The sequence below is a fragment of the Hippocampus comes genome, unplaced genomic scaffold, assembly GCF_001891065.2.
Source record: "Hippocampus comes isolate QL1 unplaced genomic scaffold, H_comes_QL1_v1.1 scaffold6, whole genome shotgun sequence".
Classification (NCBI taxonomy): domain Eukaryota; kingdom Metazoa; phylum Chordata; class Actinopteri; order Syngnathiformes; family Syngnathidae; genus Hippocampus; species Hippocampus comes.
The window spans coordinates 981,118-1,000,053 of NW_017805833.1; the positions used below are offsets into that span (position 1 = coordinate 981,118).

The window sequence follows — 18,936 nt, forward strand, 5'->3', positions numbered from 1 at the left end:
GAGCTAATTGATAGGTCCATGTTAGTGCCTGTGTGTGTGTGTGTGTGTGTGTGTGTGTGTGTGTGTGTGTGTGTGTGTGTGTGTGTGTGTGTGTGTGTGTGTGTGTGTGTGTGTGTGTGGATAAGATTGTGACCCTGTGCGCTGCGCTTTGGCCTGTGGTTATTTGGAGGTCAGAACTGATGTGGTCCTCGCCTGCGGGAGTGGATTTTGCTTCTTCAGCCTGATAGAGAGCAAGTCAGTCCACAGCGCAAGTCTCCAGTCAGCAGTTTATGGATGCAGGACTTATCTGGGCAAATGATGCCTACTTTGAAGAATCTAAATGATAAAACAAACTCCGTTTGGATTTTTTTTTTTTCATTGACCAAATAATGACTTAAATATTCATCTACAACACAAAGTTGTGAGAGTCACATCTAAGTATTATGATCACTAGATGTTGAGAAGGGATTTGGAGGGTGGTTAAAATGCCTGTCATATGTGTAAAAAGGGAATACAACTCGGAGTTAATATTTTCTGCCAAAGTGATAAAGAAAACAAATCAATAAGGCAAGAACTAAGTCGACACTTCAGTGGGGTCCCAAAAAAAAGACGTGACGGATGTGACGTGATCTGGCCGAAGGGCCTTGATTTCGAAACATTCATTCGATGAATGGTGCACTCACACACTTGACACAGACTCTAAAGAGACCTGTATCAAAAAGGTCATTTTTAAATCTTGTGGTGTAGAAATGCTGAAATTTAGCTAATAAGGTAACCCCAAAATATTAGCGACATGTGTCAGGATGATGCTAAAATGTTTTGGGTTTTTTTTGCCTCTATTGGATCTCATTTGGAGGATGTCGGTGTACCTAATGAAGTGTCTGTTAGTACAATACAATTTCTACAATGGACTTTTGAGTAAATCCAATGTGAAGCCCTTTCGCCCTGCAGAGATTAAACTGATGTGTGCTTTTCTAATTGGGTCGGCCTTCTTTAACCCCCAGATCTCAATTCTATCACTTTTAATTGTTTTAACAGATTTTTTTTTTCAACTCTCGGACAAATCTGCTTGATCCTGCATGTTTGGTTTGAGTTGAAAGACAAGCAATCTGCTGCCTGGATGATTGTATTATTTATTTTATTTTTTGCGCCAAAGAGTCTACCTCTCTCGAAAGAGATGACATTAGGCCACAAAGCCCTGAAGTATAACATCTCGCATAATAACAGCCAAAGCTCTTCTTGTCTACAAGTCAGCCTGACCTGATCCAGGGAATAAAAAGTCTTCATATTGCCTTTTCAAAGATAATAGTACTCCGTTTTGATTGACACTTTCATTGAGGGAAAAAATATAACAATATGCTTATTATTGTGGTTGTCGACGCCATTCTGGGAGGACTCCGGAATGTTTCGGTTTCCTTACAAGAGGGACAAAGTACTGGATTATACCAATAGGACAGTTTTACGTCATAATAGGTGTACCTAATGAAGGGTGCAGTTGGCAGACAATCATTCCGACGATTCCGTGACATGAAAGCGAGGCTCACCAAAGCTCCTTGTAATAAAAGAGAAGGAGGAGAACTGTATTGATCACCAATCGCGAACATCAGCAACACCCCTCTTATCCCCCCACAAACCCCCCTCCATCCCTATCTTCATTCCTCCATCATTTCTCTCTGATTTGCCTCACTCCAGCCCCTCCTCTTTGCTCTTCTAATCATTTATTTATCGGCCGTGTCTTTATTCAGTTTTCCGCCAGTTTTCAGGACATTGCGACTCTAAGGAGCGCATCGTTCCTATACTTCAGAACCTCCGTCAAGGCACCCGAGGGCGGGCAGGGTCACTCCGGTCCGATCTAACGGTGTATTGATTCCATTAGATAATTAATGATCCAAGCAAGGGCCAAGGGAGAAGCAAAGAGGGCGGGCAGCACGAGGAGGAGGGGTCGTGGCCAAGGGGCTGCAGAACTGTGGCGGTGCGGCCCTTGAGAGTTGGAGAGAACCTTGGATTGGGAATGATCCTCCAGTCGTCAAGGTCAACCGCAGCGTACGGAGGCAGAATGCGGAGCAAGTGCGAATATGGAATATTAAGGGGTCGGGATGCAGTTTTAGGGCGAAAGGGTGTTGAGGAGAGTGCGGGGGTGGGTCTGTCATGTCCAGCAGCTGTCGATTGATCAGCAGCCGAAAGAAAAAAAAAATGTACGTTAGAAACTCTTTTGACTTCCAAATCCTGAGGTCCATGCAGGGCCCGTAATGCATGATAAGTAGTTTTTAGCCCTCCAACCAGAATACCAAACTTCATCCCCCCCGACGCTGCAGACACTCAATTATAACTACTCAACAACATGAAAGCAGAGCTGCAAAACCAGCAACATCAAATATTCTGTTCATGTGATTTCCAAGTGTGTTTTTGCTACATCTCCCGTGATATTGAACATTGACTTTGCCTGAAATATTGACCTCCACAATATCTTCCATATGGCTTTTTTATGTGCACTCGTTTTACCGTCAATTGAGGATAATTATTAAAGACGTCACAGTAGACTTGTGCACACTGAAGAATGGCAAGAATAAATGCCTTGTGTCCTTTTGTTTGTATAAACATTTTCCCATTGTAGTTGGTAGATGTAGAAAACGTACCACAAATTGCTGCGGGAATGAAAAGGCACACCTTAAATGAACCAGGTTTGCTATAATTAAAGCATTCCATCGTTTTGGGGAAGAGACGTTTGACAAAGCGATACCAAAGTGCTCCAAATGTGTCTTTTGTCAGGCCACTCCAACACATTTTCTACTGAATTTTGGTCTGGATTCTGACTGGGCTATTCCAAATATTCATTTCATGCTTTTGGTCATGATGAAAGTTGAAATTCAGCTTCAACTTGAAAAGTTCAACCCTGGATTCATCAGACCATGATGGATTTTAGAAGCTCGCTGTTCTAAAACCAAATTAGGGCGCATTGTGATTTCCTAGGAAAGGTTGTGGAAGTGATCCTTTGAAAATGGAAACACTTGCAGGGATTTATAGAAATGGGACTAATCCTGTTTGTTGTTTGTATGGCTGTTGTTGTGCCCATTGATCACTCTAGAATCTATTCTAGCGTCTAGACGAAGAGCAATAATCATAATTAGAGACGTTTAATCCCACTTTTTTTCAGACTGATATCAATACGAGTGTTCAACTCTTGAGTATTCACCGATACTGATACCAAGTATCGATACCACTTGTACTTTTGATACATAAAATTTCCCCCAAAACAATGACAGATCGTTTTAGAGAGTGACCTCTATATCCCAGTATAGATTTTTTTTTCCTTAAAACTGCATGAAATGAATGGCAATTTTCTCTTTTTTTTTAACTTCTGTACATGTACTTACAGAAATTGCATCTTAATGGGCATCTGTCAGAAATGTATGCTATAGTTCCCTATCATAAAACGGCTCCCAGAGGGCAGCCGATACTGGTCGTGTCCAGTACCGATACCTTGAAATAAGGCTGGGTGTCGGCCTGATACAGATACCTGGTAGCGGTACTTGTCCGTCCCTATTAATAACATAATTAAAGGTAGTGTCAGCAAATTGGTTATTTTAGAAGTGTGTATAAAATGTGAGCCCTTCGTTTCAATCAGTACCCAAGAAGTAACTCCCTCTTTCAAAATGGTTGGAGAGCCCTGGATTAGACAAACAACCATTCACATTCATATCCATGGAGAATTTATTGTCTTCATTGAACCTAACATGCATGTTTTTGGAATGTAGGAGAAAGCTGAAGTACCTGTAGAAAATATCGCCGAGTACCGGAAACACATACAAACTCCACACAAGACACCTGAAACTGAAATTCAAACACTAAAACTGTTATGCAGACATGGTAACCACGAGGCCACTGTTCATGAAACTACACGATTAAATGTCTCCCACAGACGCAGGTATGGAGTTTTTGTGGCCACTTGCTCCGGGGCACAATTCTATTGTGCCCAACAGGCTAATGAAAAATAAATATGGATGGCAAGATAGGGGATGCGAAACTATGCCCCTGGACCAGGAGATGGCAGGAGGAAGAAGTCAGGCGGATGCTTCCAAAAGAAATCAAACGAAAAATAGAGCTGTTCAGATTCAGAATTTTTTTTTTTTTAATCCATATCAGTATTTGTAGTTGAGCTTCATCCATGCAGATTTCAATTCAGAACATTCCAAAAGAGATTCTCCCATCCCATCAAAAAAAAAAAGAAAATAACTGATTATTAATTTTTATCATTGAGGAAGTGTAGTCCATTGGCCATTCCGAGCAAATAATAAACCATCATAATCTACAGTTCACACAAAGGAAGAGATGATTGTCCTCTCTCGCTTTCTCGCGACTGCTCTTCACCTTTGCCTGATGGCAGCGAGCGCATTGTCAGTCTTGGCCAGGCTCTGTTCGGGGCCCCAGGGGTTGGGGAGATGAGGCATAAAACAACCATGTCTCCACCTCGGGGAGCCGGTGGCGTGGCAGCGAAGGGCTATTGTCAGTCTGCGTGCTGTTTGACTCAAATGTGTTCATTTGCCTGATGCCGCCGCCTCCCCGCGGGGTGGGCCGGCCCGAGGAGAGGAGGGGCGCGCTAACGAACCTCTGACAGCTGGAGGCCCTAATTAAAACGTCCCTGCAGAAAATAAACAAGAGCCTGAGCCAAAGCGAGAAGCCAGCGCGACGCGCGCCTGCGAAAGCTCGCCGCAGTGCCCTCGCCTCTCTCTCGCTGCCGCCACTGTACCAAGAGAGGGCGACTCTATAGGGTCACGCACGCGCGTGCACATCACACTTATGAATATGTATCAGTCCCGACAACACATTGGAAACACCTGCGGTCACACATGTAAGGGTTGATCTCGACAGCTGTTGGCAAAAGACATATTCTACCTGCGACCGCTTCATGAAGTCTCCCCTCCCAAATATTTCCTTTTACGGAATAACACGGCCGCGTATAGCAGCAGATTGTACCGCTCTCCAGACGACAGCGCTGACATTCATCCCACTCTGCTGTTCCGTCGGATTAGCAGTCAAAGTGGCCGGCTCCATTTGGGTGAGTGCATTAATGGGCCGCCCAAACCGCCACAAGGTTATGAGGCTGATTGAATAATTACCTGCGGAGGCCCTCTGTCCATTACGCCGATGTGACTGCCCGGATAGAATTGGGGAGATGGGAGAGATTGTGCGGGACAGGAAGATGGAGCGAGAGATTAGATAAGCAGAGATAAGGTCAATTAGGAGATAAACAAGATGAAGATTTAATGGGAAAAGTCTGCGCTTGTGTTTGTGAGGTGCTCAAATTAAACTCTCTTCTCTCTGATCTCCCTCTTACAGTACTTGATGAGCGTTTATCCCGGTGAGATAGAGAAGGTGACAAAGGTGAATGTTGTTCGACGGGGAAGCGCTTCCCGCCGCTTGACCCCGACGCCCCTCCAGCAAACAGGACAGGACGCTCAATGAGAAATAGTCCAATAATCATGGTGACCAACGAGCACAAAAAAAAAAGCCTTCAAAGTTAGTCAGGATGTAATGTAAGAGTCCTCGGAAAGGACTTTACTCTTCAAATAATGCTGACCTCTGCAGTTTAGCTGTCACAATAGTGAACACAACTAGCACACATCATTAGCAACACATTGAAAGGGGTACCTCAGGGTAGATGTTGGGGTTTGGGTTACGTCAGTTGATGGGTGTATCCCATGCCAGTTTCGCAAAAGTAAAACTGAGACCCTTTGGTTGAAAACCACTCATCCTCCTTCTACAAATAACAGAATTGGTTTTGTCTAACAAATCTGATCAACAAAAGGCACCAGAGTGCTACCAGGTGGCAGAAAATGGTTGACCACAGCTGACCTGAAGTGAAACACGGACTTAAGCTACCAAGTCGTTGTGTTTGCTGTTGGTCTACCCGGTTTACCCCAAAAGTTTTGGAAACTGTGGGTGAAGAGGATAAATTGAGTGGATGTCATGAGTAGTTGTACAGAGAAGATAATCGAGACATAGTAGCCAAAGATAGTCCCTCAATGGCCATGTTTATTATGTGTAAATTTCTGTCAATTTATCTGAAGAAATGTCAATTCTGTCTCACTTCGAAGCAATTTTCCTCACGGAACATCTTTTCGACTGTCACTTCACACGTTTGAACCACGGCAATAGAGGAGAAGGCTAACATAGCCATCGGGGGCTTTGTACCCTGGTTTCTCAATCGCTCTACTTGGTCAAATGACATGCAAGGGTGCGTTTACTCATTGGGGCATGAGAGCTCACTTGGGCTTTTCCAACCTGGAAGTCCATGAGGCATCAGGGTGCAAGGATCTATACGGTAAAGCCAATAGAATCTGTTTGTCTGTATATTCGTCTTTTTGCAACCGTCCCGACATACGAGAGGTTCAAGGTTCCAGACAACATGAGGTGAACTCGTCTTCACGGGGATGTGGCAAGACGTCGTCACTCTGCACAAGAAGACATGTTCCGGTATCATCGTACTTAATGATTTTTATTTGCTTGTTTTATATGTAGAGTATACGGCTTCGGAGTTTACTGTTCTAATGACTTTTAAATTAGTCATAGATTATGGAGCGTACTGATTGACCTCCACATTCGATATGGCAATTATGTGGCCACCGTAGATATGGAACTCGGTGGTAAACCAAAGACTTACTGACTAGTACAGAGATCAATATGTTTTCCATGCTCAACACAAAGATTCAGCCGTTGTGAAGTTTTGTTCATGGAAGTAGATATTGTTCAATGGTAGTATCCTGCAATAGGCCGGCAACCAGTCGCGGGTTTGCCCTGCCTCGTGCCCAACGTCACCTAAGATAGGCTGGAGATTGGATTGATATTGTGACGCACCACCTTTTCTTTCAATCTTTTCTTTCTTTGAAATAACCCCATTTCCGTCAAGCAAATTCACTCACTTGAGTGCAATCCACATTGCAATCCATTGTAAAGGGTCCAAAATAGCTCCACCTGAACCAGCTGTTGAGATCTTGACCACGGTTGAAGTTAGACACAATGTTGTCGACATTTTTATCCGTCCCACTTAGAGTAGAGTTTATTGAATGGGGAAGAAAATGTTGATATGAAAAGATGTTGGATGATAGCGGGAAGGAGCTGCGTTATTTGTTTGCGCTGCATTGTACCAATTACATTTATTGTCGTCTCGTAACATCCTGTGAACTGAACTGGCCTGAGTTATACCACATGTTGGACCTGTGTCTTAAGTCACCCACTTTTGATTCCAGGCTAATGATTTCTGCCAATGACTTTGTTTTTTAACCCCAAACCATCACTTGTGGCTTTTGTCTATCTCACCACGGTTATAGTTGTAATATCATATACTTGAATTTTCTGTAGGCGTTTCTTTTCGACAAAGCGGTACAGTTCAGTTTCTTATACTGTCCTGTCAAATTGTGTACCTTGGTCTGACTTGTATTTTTATGATGTAAATATCATGACATCATACCAGTGCAGCATAGTGTCACCCATCCATCCATCCATCCATTTTCTATAGTGCTTATCTTCATAAGGGTCGCAGGTGAGCTGCAGCCTCTGCCATCTGGGCTTTGCGTGAGAGACAGGTTCAACCCCGCGCTGGCCATCGGCCAATTTTATATCAGATTCCACTCTATTGTCTCAGATATTACTCTTTGCTTTCATTACCGTTGATTCCCTGCCAACCAATCAGCAGCAAGCATCTAATTCCACCCCTTAGGTATTCTACCTACAATATGTGGTTGGTACCGCGACAATAGCCTGCGAGAAAGTGTGCAGGTTACAGTTTTTAAATATTTTTTTTCCACACCCAGTTACCTCAAATGATTGGTGGAAACGGTCTAAGTATTCATCTCAGTGGAATGTTGCGACCGCATAGACACTGTGCACACATATGGATCTATGTATGGATTGAAATGAACTAAGGAGACGCGGGGATGTCAAATGAACATTTGGAAGTCAGCCAATGACCCAACGTCCCTGTTCAACAACCAATCCATTTGACTCTGCTGTATTTGAACGCGGTCCAAGAAGTTGTCATGCATATATTTCAGTGTTGGCTAGTGCAGCTCCAGTGACTGTCAATCTCGCGTAGCTGCTCTTACTGTATTGGGCTAATCCAGCTCGGTCACAGTGTAGAGTGAGAACGAGAGAGGGTATCTCAGGCCCAAGGGCATGACACCATGGCGCCCGGGGCCACGTGAGCCCTTTAAATGTCAACACAGCACGAGGGGGGGATGAAGACGGTAACTTGGGATGTAGGAGGTATGCTGTTATGGGCACAAGGTGGGAGAAAATGCAGTTCATCTTGAAGATGTTTCACGATGGACATGTATGATTGGGACTTCAGTGAGGCTCATTGTTATCGCTGTTTTTTAAGCTTTGACGTTTTTGGCTGCAGGTGAAAATGCATTTCTTGTTCAGAAGCTTTTTCTGAAATCCAATCGTTTTCAGATAAAAAATATTTGGGGTCTTCACTTTTCGCCAGTACCATCATACGTTGTTCGAAAGTTTGAAAAATCCTGCAATGAACTAGTACATGCAGTGGCGTACGTGTATTCCAGCTGTCAGGCAGAATCCTTGCATCTTCAAAACCAATGCTTTTCAGGAAATGACATCTTCCTTGAGTTACCAAACACCGCATCGTTAGATTAGACCTGCCCAGAGAGTGTCATAGTCAGAAATTAATCTGCACTCTGCTTTCTATTGTATTTTATTTTCACTTGTTTTTGTCAAAAATAAATAAATAAATCTGGTTTTTCTTGAAGTGAAGTAGTAGCACGAGGCTTCCGCGGAGTCAAGAAAAGGTGAACGTCACTTGTCAGATGGCTGATGTGTCCAAGAAAGTTATGAAATTTTGAAAACTTTAGATTGGGTAATAATTGGTTGGAATAAATAAATAAATACATAAATAAGTAAAGACCACATAATGAATTGAACGGCCCGGTGGGCCAGTGGTTAGAGAGTCAACCTCACAGTGCAGAGGTCGTGGGTTCGATGCAGGCTCCGGCATTCCTGTGTCGAGTTTGCATGTTCTCCCTGGGCCTGCGTGGGTTTTCTCCGGGTACTCCGGTTTCCTCCCACATTCCAAAAATATGCACGGCAGGCTGATTGAACACTCAAAATTGTCCTTAGAGGTGAGTGTGAGCGCGGGTGGTTGTTCGTCTCTGTGTGCCCTGTGATTGGCTGGTAAGCAGTTCAGGGTGTCCCCCGCCTACTGCCCGAAGACGGCTGGGATAGGCTCCAGCACCCCCGTGACCCTTGTGAGGATAAAGCGGTTCGGAAAATGAATGAATGAATGAATGAGTTATTGTTGACAAAATGAAATTGTCCATCTTTGGGTATACTGTACGAGGTTTCTGCCCAACAGCGACTATTCCGCACAAGAAAGCGCACTCACTTAACATCGGGATGACTGTTTTTTACTTGATTGGTTTACGGCTTAGTAGTATTTTTTCCCCATCATCCTTCCTTCGATCTCAAAATTCCTTTATCAAAAATGAATAATAAATCATCATCTCCTTTTCAGGAAATCCAGATCCGAGTCTATAAGATCGCCTGCCAATCAGAGCCTTCGTTAAGAGCGGTGTGGGCGCCAGAGTGGGGGAAGGATGGCCACCATGCCGTTTGTCAGTGAGGGGAAGTGTGTTAGCGTGGAGTGGGATTTCCTGCAAGGACTTCTGGCCAAGCCTCCTACACTGCCCTGGTGAGACAACACACACACACACACACACGCACGCACGCACGCACGCACGCACGCACGCACGCACACACTGGTTGATACCATTTAAGCTTTGGCGCATGTCTATGAATTCATCTGCACAAGGTGAAATGGACTCACTGACACGTGGAAAACAAACTCTATTGATGCAACACAATCTAGAGAAGACAACATGTAGTGTTGCTCACCTGCCAATCGCGCGCCCGTGCCGCCAATCTCCACCCCTTTGGTAAGAGATTAAGTACATTTGGCAGGAATTATTAATGGGCAGTCAGTTACGGGCGGATATAAAAACTAAGCAGAATCAATGTGTGTGTATCGATTGTTCTCTGTGTCTGGGGTCGTGGCTGTATAATAATGAGATGTTACAGGGGCTGACATACCCGAACACGCTATTTATACCTATTAGACAATAGCAAGGAGAAATGCAACCACTGTCACTCTGCCGAGGTACAAACAAACACAATGTGCAGCACACACGCACTCGCAGGGGGATAAGAATCAACACCGGTGAGGGACGAGAGCTCACCACGCACTTGCGTACACACGCTTTAGACCCGTGCACAACGGCGACACAAATTGTGAAGTGGCGGTGACAACATAATTCCAGCGCTCAGGCCTCATTGTGGAGAGTCAATACCCAATCAGAGAGACAGGCTATCTGAGCCCGGCCCCGCCGACATCCCCCTCACCCTTTCTGTCACTACGCACCTCCCTCTCCTATTGATCCCTCAATCAAGGTCCCCGGCTCACAAGCCCAGGACCAGATGAGAGCGAGCCAGAGTGGGAGGGAAAGTGAGGTGTGTGTGTGTGTTTGTGTGTGTGTGTGTGTGAGAGCACGTACGGATTTGGAAGCGAATGGCATTATTAGGACTGTGCCGTGGTAGACAGAAGAAAAGAGTTTGTCTGTAATTACCAGGCCAATCTGCTGGAGATGGCTCACAATACAGATTGTTTCACTTGAATTGCAGCATAGCCATTACCATTCCACGTATTTACGAGATGAGCTTTCGGATTGACGCGGAGGCCCGTCTCTCGTTTATCCTGAGTGCGGTTCCATCAACAGGTGCTCTGCACACGTGTTTTTTTCTGCCTTGTGTGTTTTCACGGGTAAAGCTTGCCGCACACCGAGCGACGTGAGCGAGTGAGCGAGTGTCAACCACCACTTTTGCAGATGTAACGGCCAATCAAAATTGCTATGTCGTATGGCATGAGCTTTCACAACAAAAATTACATTTACAGGTGTGATGCGGGATCCAGTTTATCTTTCTATTCGGGGTACACGGATAACAAAAACGGATTTAAATCGCAACATTGGTTTTGATCCAAAAGATGTGACAGCATCAGTACACGACCTAATGAATCGGTGTCCATACAGCTTTAACCATCCAGAAACCAATCCAAAAGTTACGATACAAATCGGGATAAATCAGTTTGATGTTGCTGACTTGCTGTTTCTCGTAACTGAATTAACGTGAATTATTTTGGGATTTGGAGAGCTTCTACGTGTTCTTAAGAGAATATGACAAAAGCTACAAATATACTTCTTCGTCTTTGAGAAATCATTTTGAAAGAAATGTGCATCTCTTCACAAAAGACGGTGAGATAAGATTCTCGATGCATGTGGTACGGTACGATTCAATGATATTACGATTTGGTTCAATTCAGCGGGATTTCGAGTTGATTTCATGTGGTTCGTCTGTCTCTTTTGTCATGTTTATTCATATCCAACACGTAAAAACTCTCCAAAGCCCAAACTATCCAAGTTAATTCAATTCAAAGAAAGCAATGTCAAATATCTATCTGGTGTACACTGCTCAGTAAAGACAATTCAACACATATCTTGAGACGAGGATTGCAATACGATTCAAGGATGCAACGATTTGGAAATCCAGTGATTAGATTCGAATCGTTTTTGTCACACCCCTCGCAATACTCGTTTCTATTTATAATTTCATAAGTACCTGTGGCTAAATAGTGAAGTTTGGAGAGCGTAACCAATCACGCGCCATGAGGAATGCTCGGTTACTGCTGTGCCTTTTGTTTTTCATTTTATTGTTTTGTATTCGGATGGCCTGGTAGTCCAGTGGTTAGCGCGTGCAGAGGTCGTGGGTTCGATCCCGGCTCCAGCCTCCCTGTGTGGAGTTTGCATGTTCTGCGTGGGTTTTCTCTGGGTACTCCGGTTTCCCCCCACATTCCAAAAATATGTGTGTGATTGAACACTCTAAATTGTCCTGAGGTGTGAGTGTCAGCGCGAATGGTTGTTCGTCTGTGTGCCCTGCGGTTCAGGGTGTCCCCCGCCTCGTGCCCGAAGACAGCTAGGTTGTGTATGCTATTCATCTTGATGAGTTTGATGTGATTAGTTCATTCTAAACAACACCACATCATCAGTAATAAGAGGGTGTGCATACTTTTGCAATCACATTTTCTCAGTTGTTTATTTTGACTTCTCTTTACAAAAAATTGTACAGGTTATGTCATAACTTTTTGTGGAAGAAGTTTTGAAATGGTCTATCTTATTTGTTTGTTTGAGGTTTCTTTTTTTTAGAAATTTGAACAGGGGTGTATAGACTATCTCTGTATCACTGTGCTGCACACGTTTTGGGGTTTTTTTTTGCACCCTTTTTTTCATCTCTTTCGTTTCTTCCATTCTCCTACCTCCCACTATGTAGTCTGCAGAACCTACGCAAAGAGAAGTCGCGCAATGCGGCCCGGTCGAGACGCGGGAAGGAGAACTTTGAGTTCTTTGAGCTGGCCAAGATGCTGCCCCTGCCCGGCGCCATCACCAGCCAGCTGGACAAGGCCTCGGTCATCCGGCTGACCATCAGTTACCTACACATGCGCGCCTTTGCCAGCCAGGGGGACCCGCCCTGGAGCCCCCTGCTGGAGGGAGACAGCAACTGCAGCAAAGGTGAGGTACCGTTGTTTTCAAATTGCGGCTTCTCCTTGGTCACCGTTTTAGTTGATTGACAGCAACACGGATGGAATGCATTTAGAATAGATTGTTTATCGCGTCGTCAGAGAGAAGCGCACCTATGTATTGGATCCCATTTGTCTGTGTCCCTCATGTCGTGGCTAGCCACACGATGACGAGTGTGACAAAGCATCTGTTCTGCACCCCCAACAGAAGGATTTGGACCGGGATCATTTTCAGTCATCTGTTTTCCTACACCATTAATATTGTTTTGCATTTCAACACACACACACGCACACACACGCACACACACGCTCATTCACAAGCCTGTAAAACACGCACGTGCTTATGCATTTTAATCACACAAAGACTTTCCATAGGCGTCCTCCTATCTGTTTGCGTGCGGCACGGCACACAAAGAAAGGGGAGACTATTGGTGCGTTTTGTAATTACAGGAATTAACTGTATAACAAGGACAGCGTAATTACACAGCCTGTCTAATTGCTAGTATTACTGAGGGGAAACCGTGCAGATACAATACAATTAGAGGTGCGTGTTTTCGTGTGTGTCTGTGTGTGTGTGTGTGACTTTTTCTTGTCTAATTTGGGGAAAAAAAAATATGTTGGCAAAAAAAAAAAAAAATGGAACAAAAATCCCGATGCTAATTGCATGCATGTTTTTTGCTCTGTGTGTGTGTGTGTGTGTGTGTGTGTGTGTGTGTGTGTGTGAGTGAGACCAAACCACAATAAGATCACCGTGTGTTCCAGATAAGACATAATGGCTTTAACAGTGTAATAAGTTTGGTCGGGTATGGATGCTTGTGTCAATATGCCGGCTGTGTTAAAGGGGCTCTTGAGGCTCGAAGGATTGATCGGCCGCGGCCCGGGAAAGGACACTTTGAGACAAGACTACCTTCATGTCCACGTTGCATTTATTTGCAGTTTCTTCACAGTTGAAAAACCAAACTATTCACAGTATTGACTTTATATGCTCAAGTACTTTCAGACTTTCCCTTTAGGCAACTGTGATGATAAATAATATTAACATTGCACACATGATTCAATTTCAGCATGCGTGTTGACGCTGTTCAGTGTCAACCGTGTAGTTCATATTTGTGCGTTTTTTTTTTTTTTTTTAACACAACTGTCAATTATTTAGTAGCGGAAGTTGACATCTGGATGTCTTTGTGTTTTACGCGTCTATCTGAGCAAAATATGTTCTTTCTCAACTGAAAACTCAGCTGTACTATTTTGACCGCTCATCGATCGAAAAAAAAGTAAGAAAGTGGACTTAGGAGTTTGTTGTACGACAGCGATGATGTCCGTGTTCTAGCAAGAAATCGGTCGGGTTTCATGCAAGCAGAAGAAGTTCTCATGTTGGCCGCTGTAAAGTGGGCACTTGGAGACTGCCTTCCGTCCCCTGATCGTGCGCCGGTTGATTTAAGGTCTGTGACGATCATAATGCATTCGATGTATTGAGCTGTTCAATGATTCAGAGGGTTTGATACGGTTTCATCTATCACACATATCAGCTGAGCGCAGAATGTGGAGGCCTGCGCTTCGATTAACATACACTGGTTGTGCCACAACTTAGACCTGCTTAGCATTTATCTAAAGTCAAGTCTACTTTCGGGTACCAATTTGTCTACGTTCGGCGCGGGCTTGTAATAGAAAAACCCCTCAAAATTATGGAAATAGTTCCAGTATGAGACATAATTTTGGTTTGACGACCCAATACGCTAAATCCTCGCGACAACCCCATGATGAGTCTGGTTAGAATGATGCAAAATTTACTGTTTTTGTGCTTTGGGACTCAAAGGTAGCAGGTGGCCATGTTGTTAAATACAAGTAAACGTTTTTTTTGTGTTGAGTCAGTGTACAGATTAGGAGGCGGGGCAGGACGGGGATGCTAGCCAATAAAAGACGACTCACTAATCTGAAACGGCAAGATGAAAGTGTACACATATACTCAATATTGAAGCAATCTTGGCTTCAGCTGCAAGCTTTATACCGTTGTAAATTACCATCAGGAACATTGCAGCCCAAAATAAAGGAGGAGCTGGCCTCAGACTACAAACAATTACCGGTATACTGTTTCCAACGTTGGCAATAGACTTGCATGCTCATATTAGATTCATTCTTTTGAATTTTGTTCTGCAAATATATATATATATATATATATATTGTGGTTCTCACAATATACCTAATGGCAAAGTATTTACTGTATATTGACGTGAAAAAAATGTTCAATATTGTTGTTGTTTCTTTTAGACGGTAGACATCAGGCCACACACTCACGCTGAAAATGCCATGCTAATTTGGACATCAGCTTGAACATAGCTACCCACAATGCATTGGCCGAGTTTTAAGTGTGATGCATGACTTTAATTCCATAAGCGGAATGTGGCCGGAACGCGTGTGAATGGAGGAGAAGAACGATAAGGGGACGGGACAAACGAAGAAAGAAGAAAGGTACAAAGAGAGAGAGAGAGAGTGGCTTGGGGGGGGTTCACATTCCTTCACGATCCCCCTAGTCCAAGGGTTTTGGAATGGGTGAGATGCAGCCAAGGGAAGGAAGGAAGGAAGGAAAGAAGGAAGGAAGGAAGGAAGCTAGAGGAAGAGAGGGGAGGGGCCACTGTGGCTTTTGTCTGCTTCCCACGTTTCAAAGCCAGTCTTGAAAAATGAATAGACAGAGCAAAATCAATTGCATGACCTTCACAGAGGGAAAGAGGGAGAGAGGGAGTGAGATTGAGAGAGCAGCGCATGAGGGGAGGGGGGGGGCAACGGAGGGAAGGAAGTGATGGACAGAAGGAGGGAAGGAAGGAAAGAAGTTAGGAAGGAAGCAAATGAAAAGGAATGTGTTCATTCTTCCTTATTGGGCATTTGTCTTGACGCGTCTCTTTGATCAACTGTTCGCTTGCCACTGTTGCCTTAAACAGTAAGCGGACCCGCTCAATCGAAGGAGATCCACTACAATTAAGAGCCTACCTTCTCAAATTGAATTTTTTAACTCTTATTTCTGGTTAGTCCCACAATACGTGTCGTGTAGCTTTTACACTTTGTACTGGAGCAGAACTGCACTCTGTGACACTGAGCGATAGTTCTATGATTCGGTTCTCTCATTTAGGAGCCTGTGACGAATGAAAACGGTCCATTTTTATGTTTTTGTCCATGAGTTACTGGAATTGGACTATAAGAAGCTTATTTTAGTGAGCAAATGTTCTTTTCTGTTAACATGCCGCTGATCTTTAGTCTACACGTTGACATTGATTGATTCGCCTATTTTATAACGTCAGTCTACGGAGAGCTCATCTACATAATATTGTCTCACACGTCTTTGAAGCCCCGTGCTAGTGTTTTATCATTTTCATTTGCATTTAGCAATATTTTCGAAAGGGATTTTTGTGTTGTTGAAAAACAACTCAACTGGAAAATGTGACGAGTATGTTCTTAATTGAGAAAGGGTCTCAATTCTTTTTCCCACCTGACTTTGGGCAAGATGCGGGTTGCATCGTGGACTGGTTGCCAGTCAAACAAGCCTTCACAGACATACCGGTAATCAAACCTGCATGGAGACCTTTGAGTCTTCAGTTAACCCAAGGCCAACGCACACCAAGCGACACAGCCTAATGTGATTGAATTGGATCATTGTGGAAAAAAAATTGCAGTTGGCGATTTTTCACCACACACCATGTGATTGTGTACCATTACCGATGCACTGCAATGGAAAAAACAGCAACCCTTTATCAGGTTTTGAGGATCCACACACAGTAAATCATTTTTAATTGAACCACAAAAACTTGGTGCGATTGTCAAGGAAAAAACAGATTGCGAAAAACATCATCAAGTCTATAAAACGAGGCTTCTCAATCCTGAAAATCAGGCTATTGTCCCCGTTCTTGTCAGCGCTGAGTGCGCTAAAACCACGCCCCTCGCATCCGTCTCATGCCGACACATTGCTACTGTTTGAGCAGTGAAAATATATCCACTTAAAGACTCCAGTTGGTGGAACACATATGACCAGGTCATCGCCGGGCTTTTCCATGCTGTGACAACAAGGCGCTCTAAAGTGCCAATGGCCAGGTCTACGCACTGTCTGTTGTCTTTTTTTTTTGGGTTGTGTTTTTTTTTTGTTTTGTTTTTTTACTTTTCCTCTCCTTGCTTTTCCGTCTTTCTATGTGCAACCAGGTCATCGCCGGGCTTTTCCACGCTGTGACAACAACAAGGCGCTCTAAAGTGCCAATGCCCAGGTCCACGCACTGGCTGTTGTCTGGTTTTTTTTTTTGGGTTGTGTTTTTTTTTTTTTTTTTTTTTTTTTTTTTCCCCCCTTTTTTTTTCCTTCTTGACGCGTCTCTTTGATCAACTGTTCGCTTGCCACTGTTGCCTTAAACAGTAAGCGGACCCGCTCAATCGAAGGAGATCCACTACAATTAAGAGCCTACCTTCTCAAATTGAATTTTTTAACTCTTATTTCTGGTTAGTCCCACAATACGTGTCGTGTAGCTTTTACACTTTGTACTGGAGCAGAACTGCACTCTGTGACACTGAGCGATAGTTCTATGATTCGGTTCTCTCATTTAGGAGCCTGTGACGAATGAAAACGGTCCATTTTTATGTTTTTGTCCATGAGTTACTGGAATTGGACTATAAGAAGCTTATTTTAGTGAGCAAATGTTCTTTTCTGTTAACATGCCGCTGATCTTTAGTCTACACGTTGACATTGATTGATTCGCCTATTTTATAACGTCAGTCTACGGAGAGCTCATCTACATAATATTGTCTCACACGTCTTTGAAGCCCCGTGCTAGTGTTTTATCATTTTCATTTGCATTTAGCAATATTTTCGAAAGGGATTTTTGTGTTGTTGAAAAACAACTCAACTGGAAAATGTGATGAGTATGTTCTTAATTGAGAAAGGGTCTCAATTCTTTTTCCCACCTGACTTTGGGCAAGATGCGGGTTGCATCGTGGACTGGTTGCCAGTCAAACAAGCCTTCACAGACATACCGGTAATCAAACCTGCATGGAGACCTTTGAGTCTTCAGTTAACCCAAGGCCAACGCACACCAAGCGACACAGCCTAATGTGATTGAATTGGATCATTGTGGAAAAAAAATTGCAGTTGGCGATTTTTCACCACACACCATGTGATTGTGTACCATTACCGATGCACTGCAATGGAAAAAACAGCAACCCTTTATCAGGTTTTGAGGATCCACACACAGTAAATCATTTTTAATTGAACCACAAAAACTTGGTGCGATTGTCAAGGAAAAAACGGATAGTGAAAAAAATCATCAAGTCTATAAAACGAGGCTTCTCAATCCTGAAAATCAGGCTATTGTCCCCGTTCTTGTCAGCGCTGAGTGCGCTAAAACCACGCCCCTCGCATCCGTCTCATGCCGACACATTGCTACTGTTTGAGCAGTGAAAATATATCCACTTAAAGACTCCAGTTGGTGGAACACATATGACCAGGTCATCGCCGGGCTTTTCCATGCTGTGACAACAAGGCGCTCTAAAGTGCCAATGGCCAGGTCTACGCACTGTCTGTTGTCTTTTTTTTTTGGGTTGTGTTTTTTTTTTGTTTTGTTTTTTTACTTTTCCTCTCCTTGCTTTTCCGTCTTTCTATGTGTGATGTGTGTGCACTTATTTAATTATGATAATTTTCTGGTTTGGTCTGGAGCATGAAAATTAACAAAAATGTTGACCGTTGTTTTCCATAGTAAAATCAGACGTTTGCAAACATCTTATTTTGGGGAAAAAAACACAAACATACCGGTAATCAGTCTGCTTTCATGGAGGAGTAAAGAAGTCTGAGAATCTTTGCAGACATTTTATGAAACAAGTTATCTAAACGATTATCAAATTAATACATTGTTGATTGGATGATTGAGCTATAATTGCACCTCTACTTGACAGGGTCTTTGAAGCTAAATATGATCGACCAAGAAATTGCACAATAAAGTAAAGTATCCCAAAATCTCTCCGTAAAACCAAAATTTGAAGTATGTGCAGGTGTTACTGTTACCGAGTTACTGTTGAACAATTTCAGATAGACTGTTGTGGGCAACTTTTTGCGCCGTCTTTGTGAGAACGAGCGCAAATCTGTCCTCAGTAACCTGATGCTTCGCAAGTACTGCACCCAAATCAAAAGGTCTCAACTGCTCATAAAGCAATCATGATTGCCGCATTAAAGTCTTTCATTACAAATGTGTCGCAAGTTGACAGGTGCAACATGGCAGCTGGCGGGCCCCCCTCCCATCTTTTACAAGGTATTGAACAATGACAAGTGGGCTCCGGCCTCAAGTGTTTTACTGTCTCTG

General features: G+C 43.5%; 1 protein-coding gene across 1 annotated transcript in view; it reads left to right on the top strand.

Moving 5' to 3' along the window:
- Positions 1 to 18,936, top strand: part of npas1 (neuronal PAS domain protein 1) — a 52,886-nt gene that overhangs the window by 4,389 nt on the left and 29,561 nt on the right. The window contains exons 3-4 of the mRNA XM_019887612.1: positions 9,506 to 9,682; positions 12,370 to 12,608. Coding sequence (XP_019743171.1) covers positions 9,588 to 9,682; positions 12,370 to 12,608 — 334 coding nt within the window. The 5' untranslated portion in view covers positions 9,506 to 9,587. The remainder of the gene's footprint in view (positions 1 to 9,505; positions 9,683 to 12,369; positions 12,609 to 18,936) is intronic.